Here is a 24,794-nt window from a genome sequence, read left to right as displayed (position 1 = left end):
AGGCCATTCAGCCCATCCAGTCTGCTCTGCTGTTCGGTCATAGCTGATAAGTTTCTCAACCCCATTCTCCTATCTTCTTGTATCCATCATCCATCTACCAATCAAGAACCTATCTATCCCTGTCTTAAATACACTCAATGATTTGGCATCCATAGCCTTCTAAAACAATGAATTCCACAGATTAACTACCTTCTCGCTGAAGAAATTTCTCCTCTTCTAATTCTAAAGGGTCATACCTTCACTCTGAGGCTGTGTCCTCGGGTCCTATCTCTCCTACCAGTAGAAACATCTCCCCATCCACACTATTCAAGCCTCTCATTTTCTGTAAGTTTAAACCAGACCACCCTTTATCCATCAAGTTCAGACCCCCCAAAGTCCTCAACCATTCCTCATATGACAAGTTCTTCATTTCCAGGATCATTCTTGTAAATCTGCTGTGGACCAGCCACTGCCTGCAGATCTTTCCTTAGATATGGGGTCCAAAACCACTCTCAATATTCCAAGGGTGTCTAACCAGAGGTTCTTACAACCTCAGTAGTGCATCTCTGCTTTTGTATTCTAGTCCTCTTGAAATGAAAGCTGACATTGCATTTGCCTTCCTATCCTCATAAAACAGCTCACTCATTTCAGGTATCAATACAATAAACCACCTCCAACCCATTTACAGCCTTCTTTAAATAAGGAACAGCATTTGAGATGTGGTCTGGCAAATAGACAAAGTATAAGATCCTTACTTTTACATTCAATTCCACTTTTAATAAAATATAACATCCCTACAACTTGACGAGACCTGCAGCTCCATCAGTTTTCCCAGTATCACTTCTTTTGTGATCATAGTTATGCTAAGTTCATCTATCTGTTCCACTTCCTGATTTACTGTTATTAACTGGAATGTTGCTTGTATCTTCTATATTGAATGCAGAAGCAAAATATTTGTTCATTGAATCTGCCATTTACTTATTGTCTACAATTAAATCCCCATTCGCCCTGTCCAGAGACCTGAAACTCAGTTTATTCTCTTCCTTCTTAAATACCTATAAAAACTCTTGCTATCCATTTTTCCATTTCTAGCTAGCTTCCTCTCATACTTTAATTTCTTCCTCCTGGTTAATCTCCTAATTATGTTCAGCTGTTCTTTATATTCTGACCAGCCACCCGTTTTGACACAGTCATATACTTTTCCCTTATGTTTCATGCTTTCCCAAAATTTTTTTAGTTAAGCCTACATGGTAGTTGTCCCTTTAAGACTTTTCATTAGAGCAGGAACATATTTACTTTGAATATTCAGAAATATCTCTTTAAATTCTGCCATTATGCCTGTATTGATCAATCCCATAGCAGAGTGTGCTCGTTCATTTCATCTAGCTTAGCTTTCATGCACACATAGTTGTCTTTACTTATGTTTAAAATCTGAGCCTTATACTACTACTTCTCTCTTTCAAGCTGGCTGTAAATTTCAACTGTGTTATGGTTGCTGCTACCTTTACACTGAGGTCATTCATTAATCCAGTTACATTACACAATAGAGACCCAATTATAACCTGCTCTCTGGTTGATTCCAAAATGTGCTACTCAAAGAAACTATCACAAAAACATTCGACGAACTGCCCAACAAGGGGACTGCTACCATCTGAATTGACCAGTTACATGTATATTAAAGATACCTGTGAATATTGATGTCTCTCTCTCACAAGCACCCAATATTTCGTGGATATTTTGGGTCAGATTGTAATCTCTATTAGGGAGCCTGCATTCCTTCCTTTACTGTTCCATAACTCCATCCAAACTGAGTCTGCCTGCTAATCTCTCCTTAACCAATTTTATGTCTAACTACTGTACAATTGCCATTTTAAGTGTACTCTCTCCATATTTATCCAGCTTCCTATATACCTTGTCATGTACCTCTCAATATTAGGACCTAGTCCCCATTATCCTGCAGCCATGTCTCCAAATTGTGATCAGATTGTCTTTATTTACCTCAAGGTGAGTTACTAATCAATTTATTTTATTAAGAATGCTACTCACATTCAGATCCAGGCTTCCAAATAAATGCACTCTTAGGCAGCAACAATCACAATATGATTGAAGTTCACATCCAATTGACTGGATGTCCCTGAATTGTTACATGTTTCATAATGGATGGAAGACAGAAGTACCAATCTTCCAATACAAATTTTACTTAACCAACAGAGGACTGTGAAACATTTGCAGTGTAATTAGCATCTTTAATGCAAAAATATTTCTTTAAACCACCATGCCATGCCATTCCATCTTTCTCGTGTAATCTCTCTCAGAACATAAGGATCACATTCCTCCCAGTTTTCTGAAAACATCCCTATTTCATTCCTATTCCACATCATTATCCTACTCCATCCCTATTCACCATGTCATTATTCCATTACAATCCCATTTTCATCCCCAATGCCACATTTCCCATGCCAGCCTGTCCTTCCTCCCACACTGACCCCTGTCTGCCATGCTGTCCTCTAAGCCAAAACTTCCCAATCTCATGCCGCCTTCCTCCTGTCCTCCCATATCATCTTCCTCACTGCATACCTTACCCCTGATGTGAAATAGCCCCTCCATTCCTCCCCTCCCTTCCAGACCATGCACTTTATGTTCTAACACAGTGTTGCCACACCACACACACCCTCCACCATCCTTCCCATACTGTTCTATCTGAATTAAATAACTTTCATATTTTAAGATAATGTTCCTGTGTGAATTAATGTTGTATATATGATTTATTCCTCAGGTCCTTTTCAAAAGTACGTGCACATACTATCAAAGGCACCACTGAAGGTAAAACCTGTGACTGAACATCTTCAGAGCACTAAGATGGGGAAGGAACTTCTCTCAAGTGGTTAGTATTGTAGAGTTTTAATCTTATTTTCATTTTTCAAAACTGAATGAAAGGCAAGTATGGCCAAATAACCAGAGTCGAGAGTGTGGTGCTGGAAAAGCACAGCAAGCCAGGCAGCATCTGAAGAGCAGGAGAATCAATGTTTTGGGCATAAGCCTTTCATCAGGAATGAGGCCATGGGATGTTGTGAAACTTGAAAGGGGTCAGAAAAGACTTGCAAGGATGTTGCCAGGGCTGGAGGATTTGAGCTACAGGGAGAGGCTCAATAGACTGGGGTTATTTTCCCGAAAACGTCGGAAGCTGAGGGTTAGCGTTATACAGTTTATAAAAACGTAAGGGGCATGGATAAGGTGATTAGCCGAGGTCTTTTCCCAGGGGTGGGGGGAGTCGAAAATTAGAGGGAATAGGTTTAGGGTGAGAGGGGAAAGGTTTAGAAGAGACCTAAGGGATAACAATTTCAAGCAGAGGGTGGTGCATGTATAGAAGAAGCTGCCAGAGGAAGTGGTGGAGGCTGGTATAGTTACATTTAAAAGGCATCTGGATGGGTATATGAAACAGAAAACATTTAGAGAGATTTGGCCCAAATGCTGTAAAATCAGTCTAGGTATATTTAGGATATCTAGTTGGAATGGGCAAGTTGGACCGAAGGGTCTGTTTCCATGTTGTATAACTCTATGACTCAGTCCCTATTTTAAGTGTGTAAGGGTTTAGATGTATATGGGCCAAATGCTGGCAAATGGGATTAGATTAATTTATAATATCTGGGGGGCATGGACGAGTTCAACCAAAGGATCTGTTTCTATGCTTTACAACTCTATGACTCCATGACTCTATGACTATCAATCGCATCATTCTTTTGGAGGTCCCATTATGTGCTGGAAGCATGTGTTTTATCACCCTTCAATCATTCTCAGATAATTATTCTTTAATGTTTCGCTTGTTTACATTTTCACAAATCACCAACCTATGTAAAACACACAAGTGAACTACTGTGTTGATCTACTACAGGCTGCAAAGCTTATCTTTTTATTTCATTTTTTGAAGTTATATTTACACTATTAGTAACTGTAAGGTAATGTAACTTTTAAAAAGATTTTTCTATTTTGTATGTAAGATCTGTACCTAGGTTCCTAAGTACCTAATTTGTACTAAGATGGAAGCATCAGGGTGACATTGTAAGCTTTTCACTGTACTCCTATACTTCTTGAGAATTAGTGACAATGAACCTAATTTTAATTCAAGTCAGTTTACCTGTACAGGGATCAACGCCAAAGGCAGGGATAGTAGTTTAGCAAGTATGATAAGCATTTTACATCACAAAATGATCAGATTAATTTATTACTTTTAGTTTGCAACGTGTCTTTCAACATCCTGGAGGTATTTACCATGAATGTGAAATGAAATAAAAAAGTATATTTATTTCTATTTTAGTGAGTGTGATCTTCTTTCTACAAGTATCACTGGGTAAGTCAAACACATTTACAGTTTATACACAGTGGTAAGTTTCACTAGCCCAAGGAACAGTAATGTAGTGATTACTTTATTTCAGTACTAATCCAAATGAACTTGCATTCAAATCCCACCACATCTGTTTGATGATCTGAATTTGGTTTAAACAAAGAAGTTAATGAAAGTCAGGAGAGATATAGTTAAAGGCTGGATGAATCAATATCACTCGATTTATGCAATTCGCTGAAGTCAAAATTACCTAAACAGCATGAAAGCAGGTTGACCCCTACATATTGGATGAATGAGTTTTACTGATGCCTGGAGCTTCCCCTGACTGTAATGTCTTCCTCAGCAGAATTCAACAGAAATTAGCTTAACTAGTGCAAATGATCAGGTAATGATAAGTCCAAACTATATTCAGCACAGCTGCAGTTTCACGATCACTTCTGCAAGTTTATATTTTTTATTTGCTCAAATCTGGTCTAATCAGCAGATTTGTATAGCCCAACATTATATATTCATAATTGGGGTTGTCTCAAAATTACGTTCATGGAGGTTCTGAAAATTTAATATTTTTTGATTGCAAGGACGCTTTTGAAAACTCCTGAACATAGCTTTTAATTTGGTGAGAAACAGACTACTATAGCCCTACATAAGTCGTAAATATGGTTCTGCATATGTCCTCCAGGTCACTTTTAGGGATTTAAATGCAGCTACTTGAAGGTGACAGCATGACTAAAAGAGCTTTATGTGACAAATCTATTTTCACTTCTATTAAACACATCACTTTCAAGTTATCATTCTGAAATATATCAAGCAATACTTTTAAAAGTTATATTTTAAAGCACTTTTCAATTTTACAGGTCTACAAATACTTGGTAAAAACAATGACTGCAGATGCTGGAAAGCAAATACTGGATTAGTGGTGCTGGAAGAGCACAGCAGTTCAGGCAGCATCCAACGAGCAGCGAAATCGACGTTTCGGGCAAAAGCCCTTCATCAGGAAACCTGATGAAGGGCTTTTGCCCGAAACGTCGATTTCCCTACAAATACTTGGTGTTCAGGAGTACACAAACACATTTTTTTCAGAAATTTGCAGAATCATTCTTTCTGAAAAAGTATTACTTTGTATTCAATTTCAGACAATGCAGAAACTCTATCTCATGTTTTATTTCTCTCTCCCTGTCAAAGTGCTGGGAGTGACTACACTGGAAGTATCATATTCACCAATCAGTTCAATAACCACCCTCAGCAAATCAGGTTCAAACTCTTAGCAAAACCTATTTGTTCACATTTAGTATTGTCTCATGAAAATTCCAAATAGGTTGTGAAGGTATTTTTCACCAGTCCAGACAGTATTCAGCATTCATTTCACCTGTTTATTAGAATGTATCACAGTTTCAATTGTTAATTTAAAATTATTATAAAAGTATTTAATTATATAATTATTCTACATTTTAAAAAAAGACTTTCTAATTTCTTTTGTTTTAAGGTAGATTCAGGAGGTTATCTGCCAACTTGGTTGAACATAAAGGCTCTGAAAACTAGAGAGAATGAAGGATACTTATAGCATTGTAGTTGAAAGGGTGTTGACGGAAACAGCAAGGGTAATTTTGGCAGTGAAAAGTTCAAGGCAACAGAGAAAGTCGGTCTCTGGAATCTGACTAGCTTTCTCTGGTCTAATTGGAACTTGCAAGGTTTGACAAGAGTGACAAAATTAGTCCAAGCAAATTGTTCACTATAATGAAAGTTTCAAACACTCAAAGCCAAAACATTTTGTTAAGGAGGTTTGCAGTAAGACACAAATTCTTGACTGAACTTTCTCACTCAAATTGTGAAATATATGTCCAGAGAAACCTATTGAAGTGGAGGCAGTACTTGGAATCACTAACAATTAAATGTGTGTAAAGTGTGAAGCTGAGCTGGATTTATCTAAAATTAAAAATCACACAACACCAGGTTATAGTCCAACTGGTTTATTTAGAAGTACAAGCTTTCAGAGCACTGATCCTTCATCAGACCTAGTTATCAGATGAAGGAACAGAGCTCTGGAAGCTGGTACTTCCAAGTAAACCTGTTGGACTATAACCTGGTGTTGTGTGATTTTTAACTTTGTCCACCCCAGTCCAACACCGGCACCTCCACATGTTGTGTAAAATTGAAAGTATTGCACAGACCAATGACTTTTCTAGCTCCCAGACATCTCTTTCTAATCATCAGCTACATGCCCCACCATAACAGGTGTCTGTTTCTGTCTATTTTATCCAGAAACAGAAATATGCTTACACCTAAATTTCTTTTGGCTTAAGTACAAATTAAAACATGCAAATTAATGTTAATTGATCAAACATTATGGAACATGAGAATCCAAATTGCATTTACTTCACATAGTGCTGCTACAGAAGTACTGAAGACAGTTTATTATTAAGTTAAATGCAAAGATTATCCTGGAATCAAAAATAATAGCCCTCTTAGAACCTCATCAAATGTTTGTTCTGATCAAGGATACAGCAAAGTCTACCGTGGGTTTTTTTTTTCAGATATGCCACTTTATCGGCTTTAATATTTGAAATAACTTCAACATTTTCTTCATACTTTAGTCTCTTCCTACAAACTAGTTTGTTACTACACAAACTGGGCTCAGTACAGACCAGAAGGTGGTAAATTCTTCCCAGAAAATGTTGACCCCTGTCTGTGCACCCACCTGATTTATGCTTTTGGCAGCTTGGCGAATAATGAACTCACTACCTATGAATGGAATGATGAGCCCATGTTCAAGAGATTCAATGATCTGAAAATTAGGTAAGCCATATCATTCCTTCTGCATTGCATTTGTTACAAAAAGCACTTGTTGCTAGCTGTCCTTTTCAAATCTGAGATAGATAAATTTATTAAGCAAAGGGATATAGACCAAAGACAGGAATGTAGCTTTAGGCAATAGATCAGCCATGATCTCATTGAATGGTGGGACAGACCTGAGGGGCTAAATGGCCTACTCCATTTCCAATGTACAAATCTCAGATGCGTTTTGCAATTTAGTTTTCTCGCATTGTATTACTTTAAAACGTTGTGACCGTGATAACCACTAGAACCATTACATGCAACATACTTTATGGAAATCCTGAAAATCACAGTTTGATATTCTTTCTCTTAATAGAAATAATAATCTGAAAACCCTTTTAGCTGTTGGAGGTTGGAATTTTGGTACCACCAGGTAATGTTGATCATATTTTAATTTTCACAAAATAGTAAAAGGCAAAAGTAATGTTTGAGAATTGACAACTGACAATGTCAGAATTTCGCCAAACTGGCTATTAAAGTCCAGCTGAAAATTTATAATTGTAAGAAAATACTTCATCAACATATAGCAAGCTGGAGGAATTTTGTCCTTCCTATCATATTTGTCAACTGGAATGTCGAGAACTGTAGATTGTTGCCAGTCAGAAAACCCATCAATATGGTAACTTTAGCAGATAGGAACAAGTGCAGGAAATTTGGATTAGTGCACTTTTAGTGGTGGTTATGTAGGTGCAGACTCAACAGGCCGAAGGGCCTTTTCTGCCCTGTATGAATCTATTAACAAAGAGTGTAAATATAAGACAACTGGATAATTAATTAGTGTCTATAAAACAGTGACATTTGTTGAAATACTCCAAAGATTATTATGAAATATTGCAAGTTTTCAATCATCAAGGAGATGTGTAAATCATCTGTCAATGCTTATGTGGATAGCAAGAGTTGATGGCATCTGTCCTAAATAATTTTCCAGTTATTTAATAAAGAACATCCCCCACATTCCTCTCTGCATTTCACAGCTGCTCAAGTTTGTTAATGATAAGGAAAGTCATCATTTGTATTTTCTCATGCAACTACTGATCGCTGCTTAAATTATTTTAATGTCTGGCACACATTAAGCTAAAACAGTGACTCCAGTTAAAAATAAGTTCTTTAAACTATGCTGAGAATGTGAAAGGTGTGCTGTCAATGGAAGACTTTTCTTCCTTTCCTCGTCCTGGAGGGCTTGTTTCATAGCTTGACATTTTGTATGAGAAGGGCTGAAAATGTGTTGCTGGAAAAGTGCAGCAGGTCAGGCAGCATCCAAGGAACAGGAGAATTGACGTTTCGCGAATAAGCCCTTCTTCAGGAATGAGGAAAGTGTGTCCAGCAGGCTAAGATAAAAGGTAGGGAGGAGGGATTTGGGGGAGGGGCATTGGAAATGCGATAGGTGGAAGGAGGTCAAGGTGAGGGTGATAGGCTGGAGTGGGGTGGGGGCGGAGAGGTCAGGAAGAAGATTGCAGGTTAGGAAGGCGGTGCTGAGTTCGAGGGATTTGACTGAGACAAGGTGGGGGAGGGGAAATGAGGAAACTGGAGAAATCTGAGTTCATCCCTTGTGGTTGGAGGGTTCCTAGGCGGAAGATGAGGCGCTCTTCCTCCAACCGTCGTGTTGCTATGGTCTGGCGATGGAGGAGTCCAAGGACCTGCATGTCCTTGGTGGACTGGGAGGGGGAGTTGAAGTGTTGAGCCACGGGGTGTTGGGTTGGTTGGTCCGGGTGTCCCAGAAGTGTTCTCTGAAACGTTCCGCAAGTAAGCGGCCTGTCTCCCCAATATAGAGGAGGCCACACCGGATGCGGCGGATGCAATAGATGATGTGTGTGGAGGTGCAGGTGAATTTGTGGCGGATATGGAAGTATCCCTTGAGGCCTTGGAGGGAAGTAAGGGGGGAGGTGTGGGTGCAAGTTTTGCATTTCTTGCGGTTGCAGGGGAAGGTGCCGGGAGTGGAGGTTGGGTTGGTGGGGGGTGTGGACCTGACGAGGGAGTCACAGAGGGAGTGGTCTTTTCAGAATGCTGATAGGGGAGGGAAGGAAAATATATCCCTGGTGGTAGGGTCCGTTTGGAGGTGGCGGAAATGACGGTGGATGATACGCTGTATATGGAGGTTGGTGGGGTGGTAGGTAAGGACCAGTGGGGTTCTGTCCTGGTGGTGGTTGGAGGGGCGGGGCTCAAGGGTGGAGGAGCGGGAAGTGGAAGAGTTGCGGTGGAGACCACATCTGGGGAGAAACTGCGGTCCTTGAAGAAGGAGGCCATCTGGGTGGCACGGTTTTGGAACTGGTCCTCCTGGGAGCAGATGCGGCGGAGACGAAGGAATTGGGAATATGGGATGGCGTTTTTACAGGGGGCAGGGTGGGAGGAGGTGTAGTCTAGGTAGCTGTGGGAGTCGGTCGGTTTATAGTAAATGTCCGTGTTGATTCGGTCGCCCGAGATAGAAATAGAAAGGTCTAGGAAGGGGAAGGAGGAGTCTGAGACGGTCCAGGTGAATTTGAGGTCGGGGTGGAAAGTGTTGGTAAAGTGGATGAACTGTTCAACTTCCTCGTATGCGAAGCCAAATTACCTTGCATCAATCCAAAATTTACCATTAATGAATTGGAACCTGTGTCTCTATTACCTTTCAATTACTTTTTTCTGCAATCTGAGACTGTCATTCCTGACTCCCAGTTTTACATTCTGCATTTTTTTGGCCTCCACAGCTAAGGAAGAAGTCATATGATGCCAGGTTATAATCCAACAGGTTTATTTGAAATCACAAGCTTTTGGAGCCTGACCAAGGAGCAGCGCTCTGAAAGCTTGTGATTTCAAATAAAACTGCTAGACTATAACATGATGTCATGCGACTTCTGTCTTTGTGCACCCCAGATCAACACCAGCACCTCCACATCATAGTTAAGGAAGGGTATATTTGCCTCAGGGAATGTCCGGCGAAAGTTCACTGCATTCATTTCTTGGCGGAGAGTGTTGTTCTATGATAGAAAGCTGAATACGTTGGTTTGATACCCTTTGGAGTTTCAAAGTATAGGAGGTGACCTCTTGAAACATAGAAAATTACAAAGGTCCTTGACAGGCTAAAGAGCGATTGTTTAATGCAGCTATAAATCTAGTGCACACAAGTTAGACTTTGACACATGCCCATTTGGTTGGTGCACATGCAATGGGTTTGCTGGAAGATGGTGCAGGTGTGAGATTGACATAGCATGGTGACATACAGCAACATGTCAACTGTCCTGTCTGCTCATTGCTGACAGCCACGAAAACCTGCTTGTCTGTGTCTCTCCATTAAAAGACAGAATTACCAGAATCTGCAACTTGGCCATATACATGAGATGGAAACATGTCCCTGTCTGTAAAGCACCTTGGCAGCAGCGTTGTAAGGGAAAATGCTGGTGCACTCCGACATGCAAATTGAAATGCAAAACCATCTTCTAAGTGGATGGGAGGTGGGACATAATGATGCAGTGATGCCTGTACATACGGAGTGCCAACATCCATGGATGTGGAATACATGCAGCTCCTGACCATGGAGCATGGTTTAAGATATTGGTTGCTTGGTATCCAAGATGGACAGCTGAAGGAGATAGCAATAAGCTGGAGTTACCAGATAAGCACTTTGACTTCCTCTTCATCATTTATTTTCTATCTAGTGGGTTAAAAAATAGGAAAGTATGTATTAATGAGGCAAGGTTAGGTTGTGATGAGATGTAAATGCATGATAATAAATGCAAGTAGTCTTCTTGCTGCTCAGTGGTGAGAGATTTACTCCGAGTTCAGCATTTAGTTGGAAATTGTGACAATGTTTGCTTTTAATGTTGTCACTGGTCATCTCACCCTACTTTCTCAACATTCTCAGCAACGCCCAGATCATTGTGTATCTGAGAAAATCTGTCCATGATGTCTGCACTGCTTAAAGTTAGGAGCAGTTTGGAAAGACAAGGCATTTTTTATGAGTTAGAGACCAATTGATTTATAAACATTCAGTGAATCACTACATGTTATAAAACCCATTTGACTTCACCAGCTCAAAAGGCAAATGAGAGAAATTAACTTTAAGGTTGGTTTACGATTATTCAGAGCTGGGAACATCATGAGGGAGAGAGATTGGAGTTAGGAACATTCTCCAGTTTCAATGTCTCTGTGTTTTCCTGGGTCAGATCATTGTGGTTTGAACCTCTTGTGATTACTGAGAGAAGTTAAACAAACTAAAAAACAGACAAACTTGCAATGTAACTTGCAATGTAGGTGACAGGATAGTTATAACACAGAAATATGTTCCTAAATTAAGCTTTGATCTTATATTTCTCTGTGCTGTTCTTAAAAATTGCAGGAATTGACACTTTAAACAGTGCAGCTTAGTATGAGAATGTTAAGTGATCAAAGCAGCACTACTGGTTAGAAATAAATACACATCAGTTCTCCAAAGAACGTTTACTCGCTTAATGTTTACCCATGTTCAATCTATTTCTGTGATTAGATTTACAAGCCTGGTGGCTACAGAGGAAACTCGAATAACGTTCATCAATTCTGCAATCAGTTTTCTGCGGACCCATGGATTTGATGGTTTGGACTTGGACTGGGAGTATCCTGGCTCCCGAGACAGTCCGCCAGAAGATAAGCAACGTTTTACCGCATTGGTCAAGGTGATAGGTCTAAGGTTATATACTTTTTTAAGGTCTAGTATTACAGAGCACAGCTACTTCAGCAACAAAATCTCTAGTATTTCCTTTAAGATAAGATTATAGTTATTTAGATAGTGGAAAAACATAGCAAGCACAAATCAGCTGCAAATCCCTAAAACTGTTAATTCATTCCCAAGAGCAAAGTATTGCAACTGCTGGAAATCTAAAATAAAAATACCAGTAACTCTCAACAGGTCTTGCGGAATCCGTGGAGAGAGAAACAGACATTACACTCCAGATTAATGATCTTTCATTAGAACGTTCAGAGGAAATAGGGGTTGGGGGTGGGATGGGGGAGGGGGGATGTTGTAGAACTAAAGGTGTAGTTTCCAAAGATGGTCTCCCCACATAAGGCAAAGGTGAGAAGAATTTCTTCTGCAGAGAGCCTTGAAGACTAAATCATTGAGAATATATACAAGACTGAGATTCTTGTACTATTGGGCAGTCAAGGGTTATGGGAAGAGACAAGTAAGTGAAGTTGACATCCAGACCTGTTCAACCAAGAGACTGCCAATGGAGGATCAGGTTCAAAAACATATGTTCCTGCACCTTTTTTTTTCAATTCCAGGGTTCTTGTGTTCCACCAGACCTGCTGAGTTTACTCAGTATTTTCTATTTTAAAGTCAAGGTTACATAGAAATGGCTGAAAGATCAGCACTGAAGGATGACCTTAATGTATTCAGTTTAACCAGGATCACAAAGGAGTACACACAGATCACTAAAGTCAATTACAATATTCAATGGAAACAGCATAGCAGAGGAGATTTGCCTACAGCAGTCTATATTTTGAATAATGTCTATTATGATTAAAAATCAAAATGTTCTCATCATTTGCAGGAATTGAGGGAAGCTTTTAAAACAGAAGGAGAGTCTTCTGGAAAGGACAGACTCTTACTTACAGCTGCAGTTGCTGGTGGTAAAGATACCATTGATGCTGGATATGAAATAACTGAAATTTCAAAGTAAGTGCAACTTATAGAATGCTTAGAATTCACAGGCTTTGAGAAAAGCTTTCATTATGGATTATACAATATATTCTGAATAAGCTATTTGAAGTCTCCTTTCCCTTCTTATAAACAGTTGAAGAGTTTGAAGATGTTAGTTTTAAATTTGCTGTCATAGACCTCTTCCAAGTAGCACCTCCACAATTCCCCTTGACAGTGAGAGGACACTCCATGGGAGGTTAGATGATGCACCAAGCATTTTCAGCTGTTACCCTGCCTGTCACCCTGTCTGAACCCTGTCCTCAACGTTCTGCAACAGGATCTATTTGTAAGCTTGTTCTCTGGTGAGCTAGCGCAAGAGCCATCCTTTATCCCTGGCCTGGCTACAGTCCACACATTCAGAGTGGAGAGTGTGGTGCTGGAAAAACACATCAGATCAGGCAGCATCCAAGGAACAGGAGAATCAATGTTTCGGGCATAAGCCCTTCATCAGAAATGAGCCTCATTCCTGATGAAGGGCTTATGTCCAAAACGTTGGTTCTCCTGCTCCTCAAATGCTGCCTGACTTGCTGTGCTTTTCCAGCACCACACTCTCAACACTGATTTCCAGCACCTGCTATCCTCATTTTCTCCACACATTCAGAGTGGGTCACCATGAACAGGTCTCGCCTTTATTCTTGTCCCTTGGGTGCCAGGAACGTGCCAGTACCTGAAGCTGGTGACAGCGTGTCAGATCAACTGATGGTGTCTTTCCACCAATGTAAATGTGTAGCGCTCTCTCCTCTTCCTCTGCAGATGCTGTGATTACACATGTGGCAATTCTTGGCTGTCTGAAAGCGTAAAATTAGAAGATAAAAGTTGGGGGTGGAGAGGAGAGATTAGAAAGGAAAGCAAAAGCTTCATGAGCCCACAATCTGCAACCTGTTCATGACAACAGATAGTAGGATAAAGGCGAAGTTGAGAAGGGACAAAAAAGTGGAATATGCCATAATTCATAATATTCTAAGTAGCCACAGTCTCCATTGCAGTCACTCCAATCGTACGCAGAGCCATCTTCTTCTGATTCAGGCTTTGTGACCCCTTGCTTTATCTGGTTTGTTTATTTCTTTTGTCTTGCAAAAAACCAGGAAAAATAACATATCAGTGCACAGCATTTGACAGTGTGGGAGGCTGTACTGAAGTGCTAAGTGATTGCATGTGAGGTTACACTGACTGACCTCGAGCACGCACATGTGGCTATTGTGGCATTGTCACCAGGAACTAACTTATCCGTCAATTTCTACCATTCCATTCAAAGGCTATTTTTGGTCCCCTTGGAACTGTTAACATCTCTTCCCTGGTTCACTTCCACAATGCCTCCAGTGCATCCTTTAAAACCTCTCACTATGCTGATTGTCCGTTTCCTTGTTAATTATACCATTGCAGCAATAACATTCAGCAGCTGCCTCCTGTTTTTTTTCAACAGATATATAGATTTTATCTGTGTGATGACGTATGACTTTCATGGGGCTTGGGAGAACATTACTGGTCACAATAGCCCTCTCTATCGTGGGTCTACTGATGAAGGAAAATTTATTTACTTTAATGTTGTAAGTATGTGAAACTAGGTTTCATTCTCACTTACAGTGTCTTCCCTTTTCTTTTTAATGCATGTCACCAGCTGGTCCACCCCTAGTTGCCAGAGAAGAGACAACCACATTGTCATGTGGTCTGGACTCATATGTCAGTAGGCCAGTCCAGATTTCCGGATTAGTGGTGCTGGAAGAGCACAGCAGTTCAGGCAGCATCCAAGTAGCTTCGAAATCGACGTTTCGGGCAAAAGCTTTCGAAGCTACTTGGATGCTGCCTGAACTGCTGTGCTCTTCCAGCACCACTAATCAAGAATCTGGTTTCCAGCATCTGCAGTCATTGTTTTTACCCAGTCCAGATTTCTTTCCTGAAGGACCAGCAGTGAACCCGATGGGTTTTATGACAATTGGCCATGATTACCATTCAGCCAGGTATTTCTTATTGATTTGGAATTTCACCAGCTTTTATTGTGGGGTTTGAACTTGTATCACCAGACCACTGGTCTGGGGATTCTTGAGCACTAAGCCAGTGCCATTGCTTCCCCTTGGGTTTATATATCATAGTTTCATTGAAGTTCTATAAGTGAAAATGTTATCAAATTATCTTGCAGGACTTTGCAATGAAATACTGGAGAGATAATGGCATCCCAGCAGAGAATTTAATTGTTGGATTCCCAACCTATGGACGTAGTTTCACCCTTAGCACCTCCCAAACAGGTGTTAGCGCTCCAGTGAGTGGGGCTGGTCAACCAGGCCAAATAACTAGGGAGGCTGGATTCTGGGCCTACTATGAGGTAATTATGCTGAGAGAGTTATTCATTTATCACTAGATAAATCCTATATTGTATTTTATAGAAATTGTTCAGGATTAAATTGAATAGGCCAGGAGTTTCACTACAGGTTTCAGAATCCCAGCATCAGTTACTGAATGGGAGTCAGGGTCTCCCCTGTATAGTGTGTCATCAGCCCTTTGTGATTTTTCCCATTTGGCCAGTTGGTGGATAATCCAATCAGGATGGTGATCCATCTCTTAAGGTGGGGTGGGGGGGGGGGGAGTGTGTGCGCAGAGGAAGCTTTCCAGCTGACTAAAGAAGCACAGGTGCTTCCTCAGTATGAGAGAATGTGGTTGCCTCCATAATGAAGGTGCACTCTCTCTCAAAATTTTTCAATCTTATATAGAAAACAGACTGAGCAACCAAGACACCATTCTGCAGAGAGAATCAAGATTCAGCAAGATCCCAACAATTCCACACATGGCTGCCTAATCAGGTTCATTGGTATTGGTGATTGGAGTGTTAGACTAAGAATCGTAGTGACCCCTGTTGGTGGTCAAACTTTGTCATGTGATCATTACCAATAGAACAAGGAGAACATTTCATTTAACATCTCATTGAATGGCAGAAAGTACAAGAAGATGGGAGTCTCTCAATAATGCCTGAGTTTCAACCTTTGTTACTTTCTTAAGTCCTGTGCCATGGAAACTACAGCTTGTGGACACAGTGACTGACCAAGCCAAATAAATACCTGAATGATTTCAGCTACAAAATATGGTACATCATCCTATTTTTTATTTCTTAACTATATCCATACTTCTAATTTTCCAAAACAAATAGACAGACCATTATGAGGAAGGTAGGAATTTTACGGACATTGTGCCCTTCTTCTGTTTACTATAATCCAACATGTAAGGGAATCACTCAGCTTTATTACGTGAGGTAACCTCATCCCTCACTGGGGATTTGTCTATTTTCCAGCAACGCTCTTCAACTTTGTAATGAACGAAGGTAGTGAGGGTTATCTCATACACTGTAGCATGATTTAGACCTTTCAAATTTATAACTGGAGATTAACTTACTTTCTAACTAGTCACGCATAGTAGGGCTCATCAGCATAAGGTCTTCCACCAATGTTCACTATGACTTTTTGTGATAATTGTCTAATAATGAATCACTCATCAGTGATCGATTAACTCCATGAGTTAGTTCATTTAAAACAACAAAACTTGTTACATTTATGAGTCAGGCATTATTGATTTCTGTGCATGCAGCTTGCAAACCAAAGCAGAATAACTGGCACACAGAATTGCTATATTGAATACATACAGCACATGGAATCCTTAAAAGTGAATTATTTTAAAGGTAAAGTGGACTTACAAATGGTTGAGCTATGATGTTCATACAAATGGGAAGTGTGACACTCCAGAGATTTGTTGAGCTAACTTCTTTCACTCATTACTGCTCAAAAGTTTGATAAGCCACTAATTAACCCATTGTGTGTTTGATAGCAGTTATTTCAAACCCAACAAGAGTCAATTTTAAAATATAAACATGGTAACAAAACAATAATTAACAATTTATAAAACAATTAAGATCCTCTTCCAGCCTTGTAGTATGACATTCTCAGTCAGAATTAAAGTAATAATATTATATCAATGTAATACATAATATCCCTTGAAGGTTTTATAATGCCTGTTGTTTTGATTAAATATCTTTTATTAATTAACAATGGGAATTAACTAACTGATGACTATAAATGGATTTTAAACTAAGAAAAAAGATACATTTGTTTGATAAGTTGAAAATATTTATTCATTTAATTGACAGATTTGTACATTTTTGAAAGTTGCTACCTCAGAGGTGATCGATGACCAGCAGGTTCCATATGCATTCAAGGACAATCAATGGGTTGGATATGACAATCAGCAGAGTTTTATAACCAAAGTATGTGTTACAAATCTATTGTCGCAGTTTCTCACATAAGTCATGAGTTTTCAAATTACAATTCAGTAACAGCTGAAATCCAGACAAGTCACTCTAAGATAATTTTATTTGTCACTAAAGATTGATAATGGAGATTTCAGAAACTGCTTTGATAACATTAATCAGTTGTTAACATAGAGTTCTTCCTCTTTCACTCGGGGTCCTCCCATAAACTTGTTCAGTAATGTAAATGTCTCAAATGATCTCCACTCCCATTTGTTTGAAGTTGAAAATCACACAACACCAGTTTATAGTCCAACAGGCTTCATTGAAAGCACTAGCTTTTGGAGCACTGCTCCTTCAACAGATGGTTGTGGAGGACACTATTGTAAGACACAGAATTTATAGCAAAAGTTTACTGTGTGATGTAACTGAAATTATACATTGAAAAAGACCTTGATTGTTTGTTGAGTCTCTCATCTGTGAGAGTGACTATGTTGGTTTCACTTCTTTCATTTGTAAATCACAAAACCTTTTTTAGAAGCTACATTCTCAGGTTAACTTTAACAATTGGTGTCAGCCCAGATAATATATTGAAGGTGTTAAGCCCCCTGTGCTGTTGTCTGTGCCATACAGTTTAGACTGATTCTAATCTAAAAAATGAGTTAACAGAGTCTTACTTGGATTCATGCAGTTTTTGAGCAAAGTACAATGTAAGTCTGCAAGTACAAGTTCACCCCACAAATGTATATGTGTGTGTGTGTGTGTTTCTGGGGTGGGGGGGTAGAGTGTATATGTGAATGTGTGAGTGTAAAGGGGTCTAAGTCTGTGAGAAGGTGCATGTGTGAGTGTAGAAGTGTGCATCTACAGGAGTGTGTGAGTGTGAATAAGAGTGTGTGTGTGTGTAGAAGTGCCTATGTGTGTATAGTGTCACCTCCAAATCATCTCCAAACATATGGGTTGGACTGATTTGGAGGTGGCCACCATCTGTCAGTGGTGGTCTATTCCTGATGAAGGGCTTTTGCCCGAAACGTCGATTTTGCTGCTCCTCGGATGCTGCCTGAACTGCTGTGTTCTTCCAGCACCACTAATCCAGAATCTGGTTTCCAACATCTGCAGTCATTGTTTTTACCTCCAAATCAGTCCAACCCATATGTTTGGGAACTCAGTAACTTTCAGTGGTATATGAGTGGAATCTCATCCATTATATACTTACTTTACTTACCTCCAGTAAAATGACCTGTTTATTTGAAGCATTTTAATGGTATGTTAATATATTTTTACCTGTAGATTCAGTGGTTGAAGGAAAACAACTTTGGAGGTGCCATGGTGTGGACTTTAGACTTGGATGATTTCACTGGAAATAAATGTGGTCAAGGAGTTTACCCTTTGATCACCACATTGAAGACACTCCTTAACATTAATGGTTTGTACAAATGCTATATTAATCCACTCAAACTTGAATTATGCCCTATTGCTAAATAATTTCAAGTGCACAACTCTATTTTATGTAAAACTTAATTTCCTCATCATATTTACGCTTACATTTTCCAGTTAAAGTTAAGATGTCAACATTTATGATGGAAGCTGCCTCTATAAACTTCACACATTGAATTGGGCAAAGGACAATTTTACTAAGCTGTGAAATGATTTAACACAAGTGACATGGGAACAGTTTCTTGAAGGTAAACAATGTCAAAGCAATGGGAAAAGCTATTACTGCAAGTACAAAGAGTGGTGCTCACAAATCCTGAGTTGCACTGAGGGAGGATAAAATCTAAAAAAAGGACGCTAAGAGTTCAGTGATGCACAAAGCCTAGAGGAGGATAGAGAGTGCAGAGATAAAAGTAAAAAGGAGATGATAAAGCAAAACAAAGAGTCACACATTTGACTGAGATCGCCATCAAGGACCCCTAGCACAACACCTACCTCTGACTCTGGGAATCAGGGAAATTTCTCCAATGGTTGAAGTCATATCTTGCACAAAGATGGTTATGGTTGTTGGAGATAAATCCACCTCAAGTCCCATGATAACTCTACAGAAGTTCCTTATAGTAGTGTCCTGGTCCCAACCAGCTAGTTCATCAATAAGGACATGAGGACATAAGTAGTGATGTTCGATGATTATTATGGAATGTTCAGCACCATTCAGCACTGGATATTAAAGCAATAATTATCCAAATGCAACACTTAAGCTTGAGCTGATAATTAGCTGGCACAGTAACATTCACATCATTTTAAGTGCCAGGCAATGACAAGCTCCAACAAGTAAGAATCTAACCATCTTTCCCTTGACATTCAGCAGCATAACCATCACTGAAGACTCAAACACCAACATCCTGGTAGTTGCCATAAATCAGAAATTGAACCAAACCAGCCATATAAATACAGTGGCTAAAAAAAAGTAATTCTGAGGCTCAGAGTTCTGTGGAACTCATCAGTTTCCCCAAAGCCTATCCATCATCTACAAGGCACAAATCAGGAGAGTGATGGAATATTCTCCACCTGCCTGGATGGTTGTAACTCTAACCACCCAAGGAGCTTGCTACCACCCAGGAAAGATACCTGCTTGAGTGGCAGCCCACCCTCCACCTTCAATATTGACTTTCTTCACCAACAACACAGAGTGGCAGCAACGGTTACCATCTAAAAGATGCACTGCAGCCACTACCCCAGAGACTTCTGGCAGCAAGCCCAAAGGCACAACCTTCACCATTTTGAAGGACAAGGGCCACAGATGCAGAGAAACATCACCAGCTCCACTCTTCCCTGCCACAGGGCGAAGAACCTGGAATTCCTTCCCTAATAGCACTGCGGGTATGGCTGCATCCCAGAGACTGCAGCAGATCAAGCAGACAACTCACCACCACATAGAAACATAGAAGATAGGAGCAGGAGTTAACCACTTGGCCTATCAAACATGCTCCATCTTTTAATATGGTCATGGCTGATCAGCCAACTCATCCAACCCTGGTCCTACTTTTTCCCCATATCCTTTTACCTCTAAGAACTCTCTCTAAATCCAACATTCACCACCTTCTCAAAATCAGTTAGGCAATTGAAAAGTTTAGGACAACAAATTTGCTAAGAACCCATAAGCTAAGAGAACGGGGAGGCAGGAAGGGGACAACATATCAATATATATAAAGAATTGACTTGCCTACAGGAGGCAAAAAGTAAGAATTACATTTTCAAGTTGGCAGGATGTAAGTGTCAGTGTGGGAGTCTGACCTACTTAAAATCAATATCAATGACATGGATGTAGGGAAGAATGGATGCCAGCTAAATTTGACAACGCCTGTAAGATAGACAGGGAAGTAAATTGTCAAGAACAGGCATAGAATCAATAAAAGAAGACAGAGAGGTTGAGTACGTGGGCAAAAATTTGGCAGATGGAGTATATTGTGAGTAATTGCTGACACTGACAAGAAAAATGGAAAACAGTACGCTGTTTTAATGGGCAGAGGTCTCAGAACTTTAAGTTAAGGATACATGAACAGCAAGTTATTAAGATGGCAAATGGAATGCTGGTGTCAATTACAAGGATAATGGAAATTAAAAATAGGAAAATATTACTACAGCTTTTCGGGACCTTGATAAGAGAACATCTGGAGGACTGTGTATGCTTTTGATTTCCTTATTTGCAAAAACAATGTAACTGTGTTAACAGTAGTTGAGAGGTGTTTGCACAACTCATTTCTGGGATTGGGGGTTGTCCTATAGGAAAGGTTAAGGTAAAAACAATGACTGCAGATGCTGAAAATCAAATACTGGATTAGTGGTGCTGGAAGAGCACAGCAGTTCAGGCAGCATCCAACGAGCAGCGAAATCAACGTTTCGGGCAAAAGCCCTTCATCAGGAAAGGTTGCCTACTGGACTTTAAAAGAAAGAGAGGTGAGCCAGACAGATAAGGGTGGTCAGATTTCCTTCTCTCGAAGGCGTCATTGAACCAGTCAAGTTTTTTGCAACAATCTGGTAATCACCATTCCTAATGTAACTGTCTCTTTTAAAATGAATGGAATCTAATTTACAAGTCTTGATTATTGAATTCATGCATTCAGATCATTAAATCAGATCAGGTGATTTGTATCTGAGTAGCATAGCCATTATGCTACCATTTCAATGACTTGCAAAAAGGAATGCACAACACACAAGCGCATGGTCTAATTATCAAATATACCCCTAGCTCCCAGCCAAAAGCTACACTTGGTCTTGACTGGTCATGCACCAATATCATGGAAGGTTAAGGTGTATTAGTATTAATGTTAATTTAGAAACCAAATGGCACATTTTTTACAGAAAAATTATCATAGAATCTTCGAATCCCTTCAGTGTGGAAGCAGGTTATTCAGTCCATCAGGTCCACACCAACCCTGCGAAGAGCATCCCAACCAGAATCACCCTTCTATCCTTTTCCCATGGCCAATCCATCCAGCATGCTCATCCCTGAATGCTATGGGCAATTCAATATGTCCAAACCACCTAACCTGTATACCTTTGGACTGTGGGAGGAAACCGGAACACCCACTGTGGGAGGAAACCCACACAGGTACAGGGAGAATGTGCAAACTCCACACATACAGTATAAGAGTAAAATGTATATAGAGAAAGAAGTTTTACAAAATTATATAGAGCATATCTGAGGTCCTGCATGCAGATTTGACTTCCTTATTTATAAAGTGACAGATAAACTTCTAGAGAGAGTGCGACAAAAAATAAATTCTAGGCTGGATTCCTGGGATGAAGGGATGGCCTTATGAGAAAAGATAGATTAGACCAGGTTTATATTCACAGGAGTTTAAAGAATGGAGAAGTGGCCAGATGGAAGCATTATATAAACATTCTGAAGGGGCTTGACAGACACTGAGAAAATGCTTTTGGTCAACTGGGAAAGGTTCACATTCTCAGAATAAGTGGTCAGCCATTTATGACAGACATAACAAGAAAATACTTCGCCAAAAGGTTTGCAAATCCTTTGAACTTGCAACCCTTTAAAAGTCAGTAGAATTTTGAGCAATTATTTTATGTTTGTAGTGAGGTAAGGTGGAGTTGAGGTACAAAATCAGTCACGGGCCAAATGGCTTACTCGTCCTATTTCTTATTTAGGTAGACTGTGTTCTTCAGTAAACACAACACAAACAAATGGCAATGCTTTCAAAAAGGTAGAAACTTAAACTTGTAAATTTTGAATTTAGCTTATTTTTGTGGTAAGTATATGCAACTCAATTCAAAGTCAAAGTTCTCAACTTGGCTTTCAAATTCCTTCAATAGTCTCAACCCGATTTTGTTTGATAGCCTCTGTCAGGCTGACATGCTGGAATTCACATGCTGTGTGTTTCCAGCTCTTGTTTCTGTTTCATTCATTCCACCACTCTAATAATGTGATAGAGCCATCAACTATCTTGTTCTATTAAGTCCTCTTCCTAAAACTTCTTCATCCTGTTTTCCAATCGAACCACCTCAAATCTTTCCTGTTCAATCTTGGTTTCAGTCATTGACTCATTCCTTTTCCTTCTGTTGTTCAGTATCGTTCCTTTGCCCCCATGAATCACTTTTTTGCACTCCCGTGCTGTACAACCACAGGTTGTTGTGAAACTTCCTATTATGAAATCTAATCTGTCATATTGCCATATTTCATGTTTAAAAAAATCACATAATACCAGGTTATAGTCCAGCAGATTTTTTTTTAAGATTACTTACAGTGTGGAAACAGGCGCTTCGGCCCAACAAGTCCACACCGACCCGCCAAAGCACAACCCACCCAGACCCATTCCCCTACATTTACCCCTTCACCTAACACTACGGGCAATTTAGCATGGCCAATTCGCCTAATCTGCACATCTTTGGATTGTGGGAGGAAACCGGAGCACCTGGAGGAAACCCACAGAGACACGGGGAAAATGTACAAACTCCACACAGAGTGTCGCCTGAGGCGGGAATTGAACCTGGGTCTCTGGTGCTGTGAGGTAGTAGTGCTAACCACGGTGCCAGCATGCCACCCATTTTGTATTTGGAAGCACTAGCTTTCGGAGCGCTGCTCCTTCGTCAGGTAGCTGTCGTGAAGGAGCTGCTATTCTGAAAGCTAGTTCTTCCAAATAAATGTGTTGGACTATAATCTGATGTTGGGTGATTTTTAACTTTGTCCACCCCAGTCCAACACCAGTTCCTCCACATCATATTTTATGTTGCTTATTATGTTGTCACAGTGTAGTCATGTGTAGAGGCAGTTGAGTCTAACAAGGAAATGGAAGCCTGAATCAAAAGAAAGATTAAGATACTATTTTTATTCTGCTTTACAGAATGTGGGCTATCAACACCTTTTAGCACAACTACCAGGGTGACTCTCTCTACAGTTGGCATAACTCCAACCGTTGTGACTGTAGTCCATGAATTTTGCCAAGGCAAGTCTGATGGGACATATGCTGATTACTCTGATCGTAGTAAATATTACCAGTGTCACAGTGGACAAACCTACCATATGATTTGTTCTGAACATCTGGTCTTCGATGAAAATTGTAGTTGTTGTAATTGGCCTTAATGAATATTAAGTACATTTGCTTGAAAGAATGCATTTTAAGACGTAAATAAATAATTAAAGCATACAAAATGAAAATAAACTTGCTGATAGCCTCACATTATTGTATTTACCAGAATTCAGTGTGAAAATAAAGGAGTGTGTCAGAAGTAATAACAATGGCTTTTCATCTCAGTAAATCAATATGGTACTGAATTATTTGTTTACACAACAAGGTTTAAGATTAATGAATAAACGAACAGGTGAAATAACTGCAAAGAGACCAATATCCTAACACTAAGTCACCCTTTATTTTCTTGTCCCCAGTGCACTGGCTATGGCCATCCAGTTTGGAGTCAATCTTCTGAACTGAGGAGATTCTAAATCCTCTGTTTATATTATACATTTTCTTTTTTTTTTAAAGCTCAGAGTCACTCACCTGATTTGAGGAGATTCAAAATGTCCTGGTTTTTTTTTCTCTTTTTTTTAAAGAAAATAAACAGAAAACAAAGAAGAAGAAGGAATGTCTCCCAGTCCAAAAAACTTTGCCAGCCAGCTCAGAGTCCATTCCCTGAACTGAGGATATTCTAAATCCCCTGTTTATATATTTTTTAAATGAATGAATCATAATATCCCTACAGCGTGGAAACAGGCCCTTTGGCCCAGCAATCCACACTAACCTTCTGAAGAGTAACCCACCCAGAACCATCCCCCTACTTCTCTCCATTTACCTTAGACTAATACATCTAGCCTACACATTCTGAATACTATGTGCAATTTAGCATGGTCAGTTCACCTAATGTGCACATCTTTGGACTGTGGAAAGAAACTGGAGCACCCTGACAAAATCCACACAAACACAGGAAGAATGTGCAAACTCCACACGGTCACCCAAGGCTGGAATTGAACCAAAGTCCCTGGTGCTGTGAGGCAACAGTGCTAACCACTGTGTTGCCCCTTTATAACCAGGGCTTCCCGGCTGGGCCAGGTTAACAACTCCAATCAAGGATCTCATACTCAATAAGATCCACCTGGTTCCAATTCTCCAGCAGGGAATCACACAACTGAGAATAGTTGGACTCTTTGGACTATATTTGCAAAGTGTCATCAAACCACATCAGCATAATAGTTGTGTGAATCTAAAATCAATATCTATATGTATTGAACAATTACAATGCTGAATTTCTTCAAGCAGTCTTATTTTCCACAGTTCTCTCTGTAACAGTTTGTTCTTTCAGCATCAAAACAGCAT

At 39.8% G+C, this 24,794-nt stretch overlaps 1 protein-coding gene across 1 annotated transcript; it reads left to right on the top strand.

Moving 5' to 3' along the window:
• The first annotated feature begins 2,789 nt into the window (after positions 1 to 2,789).
• LOC140467379 (acidic mammalian chitinase-like) lies at positions 2,790 to 23,566 on the top strand. Its single transcript, XM_072563700.1, has 10 exons — positions 2,790 to 2,863; positions 6,913 to 7,114; positions 7,470 to 7,526; positions 11,613 to 11,778; positions 12,655 to 12,779; positions 14,227 to 14,350; positions 14,941 to 15,123; positions 16,933 to 17,049; positions 18,319 to 18,454; positions 23,328 to 23,566. Exons 1-10 carry the CDS (start codon positions 2,839 to 2,841, stop codon positions 23,564 to 23,566), a joined length of 1,374 nt encoding a protein of 457 aa, XP_072419801.1. The 5' UTR covers positions 2,790 to 2,838.
• The last annotated feature ends 1,228 nt before the right edge of the window (positions 23,567 to 24,794 follow it).

This window comes from Chiloscyllium punctatum, chromosome 45 (assembly GCF_047496795.1).
Source record: "Chiloscyllium punctatum isolate Juve2018m chromosome 45, sChiPun1.3, whole genome shotgun sequence".
NCBI lineage: Eukaryota > Metazoa > Chordata > Chondrichthyes > Orectolobiformes > Hemiscylliidae > Chiloscyllium > Chiloscyllium punctatum.
Note: the sequence above shows the minus strand (reverse complement) of the source record. Positions and strands in the feature narration are given on the sequence as shown.

Excerpts from the sequence above, each read along its gene's own strand:
- LOC140467379 (XM_072563700.1), top strand. The coding sequence starts at position 2,839 with ATGGGGAAGGAACTTCTCTCAAGTG. Across the intron at positions 7,115-7,469 it reads TTCAATGATCTGAAAATTAG|AAATAATAATCTGAAAACCC; the intron begins GTAAGCCATATC and ends TTCTCTTAATAG. Across the intron at positions 17,050-18,318 it reads AGCAGAGTTTTATAACCAAA|ATTCAGTGGTTGAAGGAAAA; the intron begins GTATGTGTTACA and ends TTTTACCTGTAG.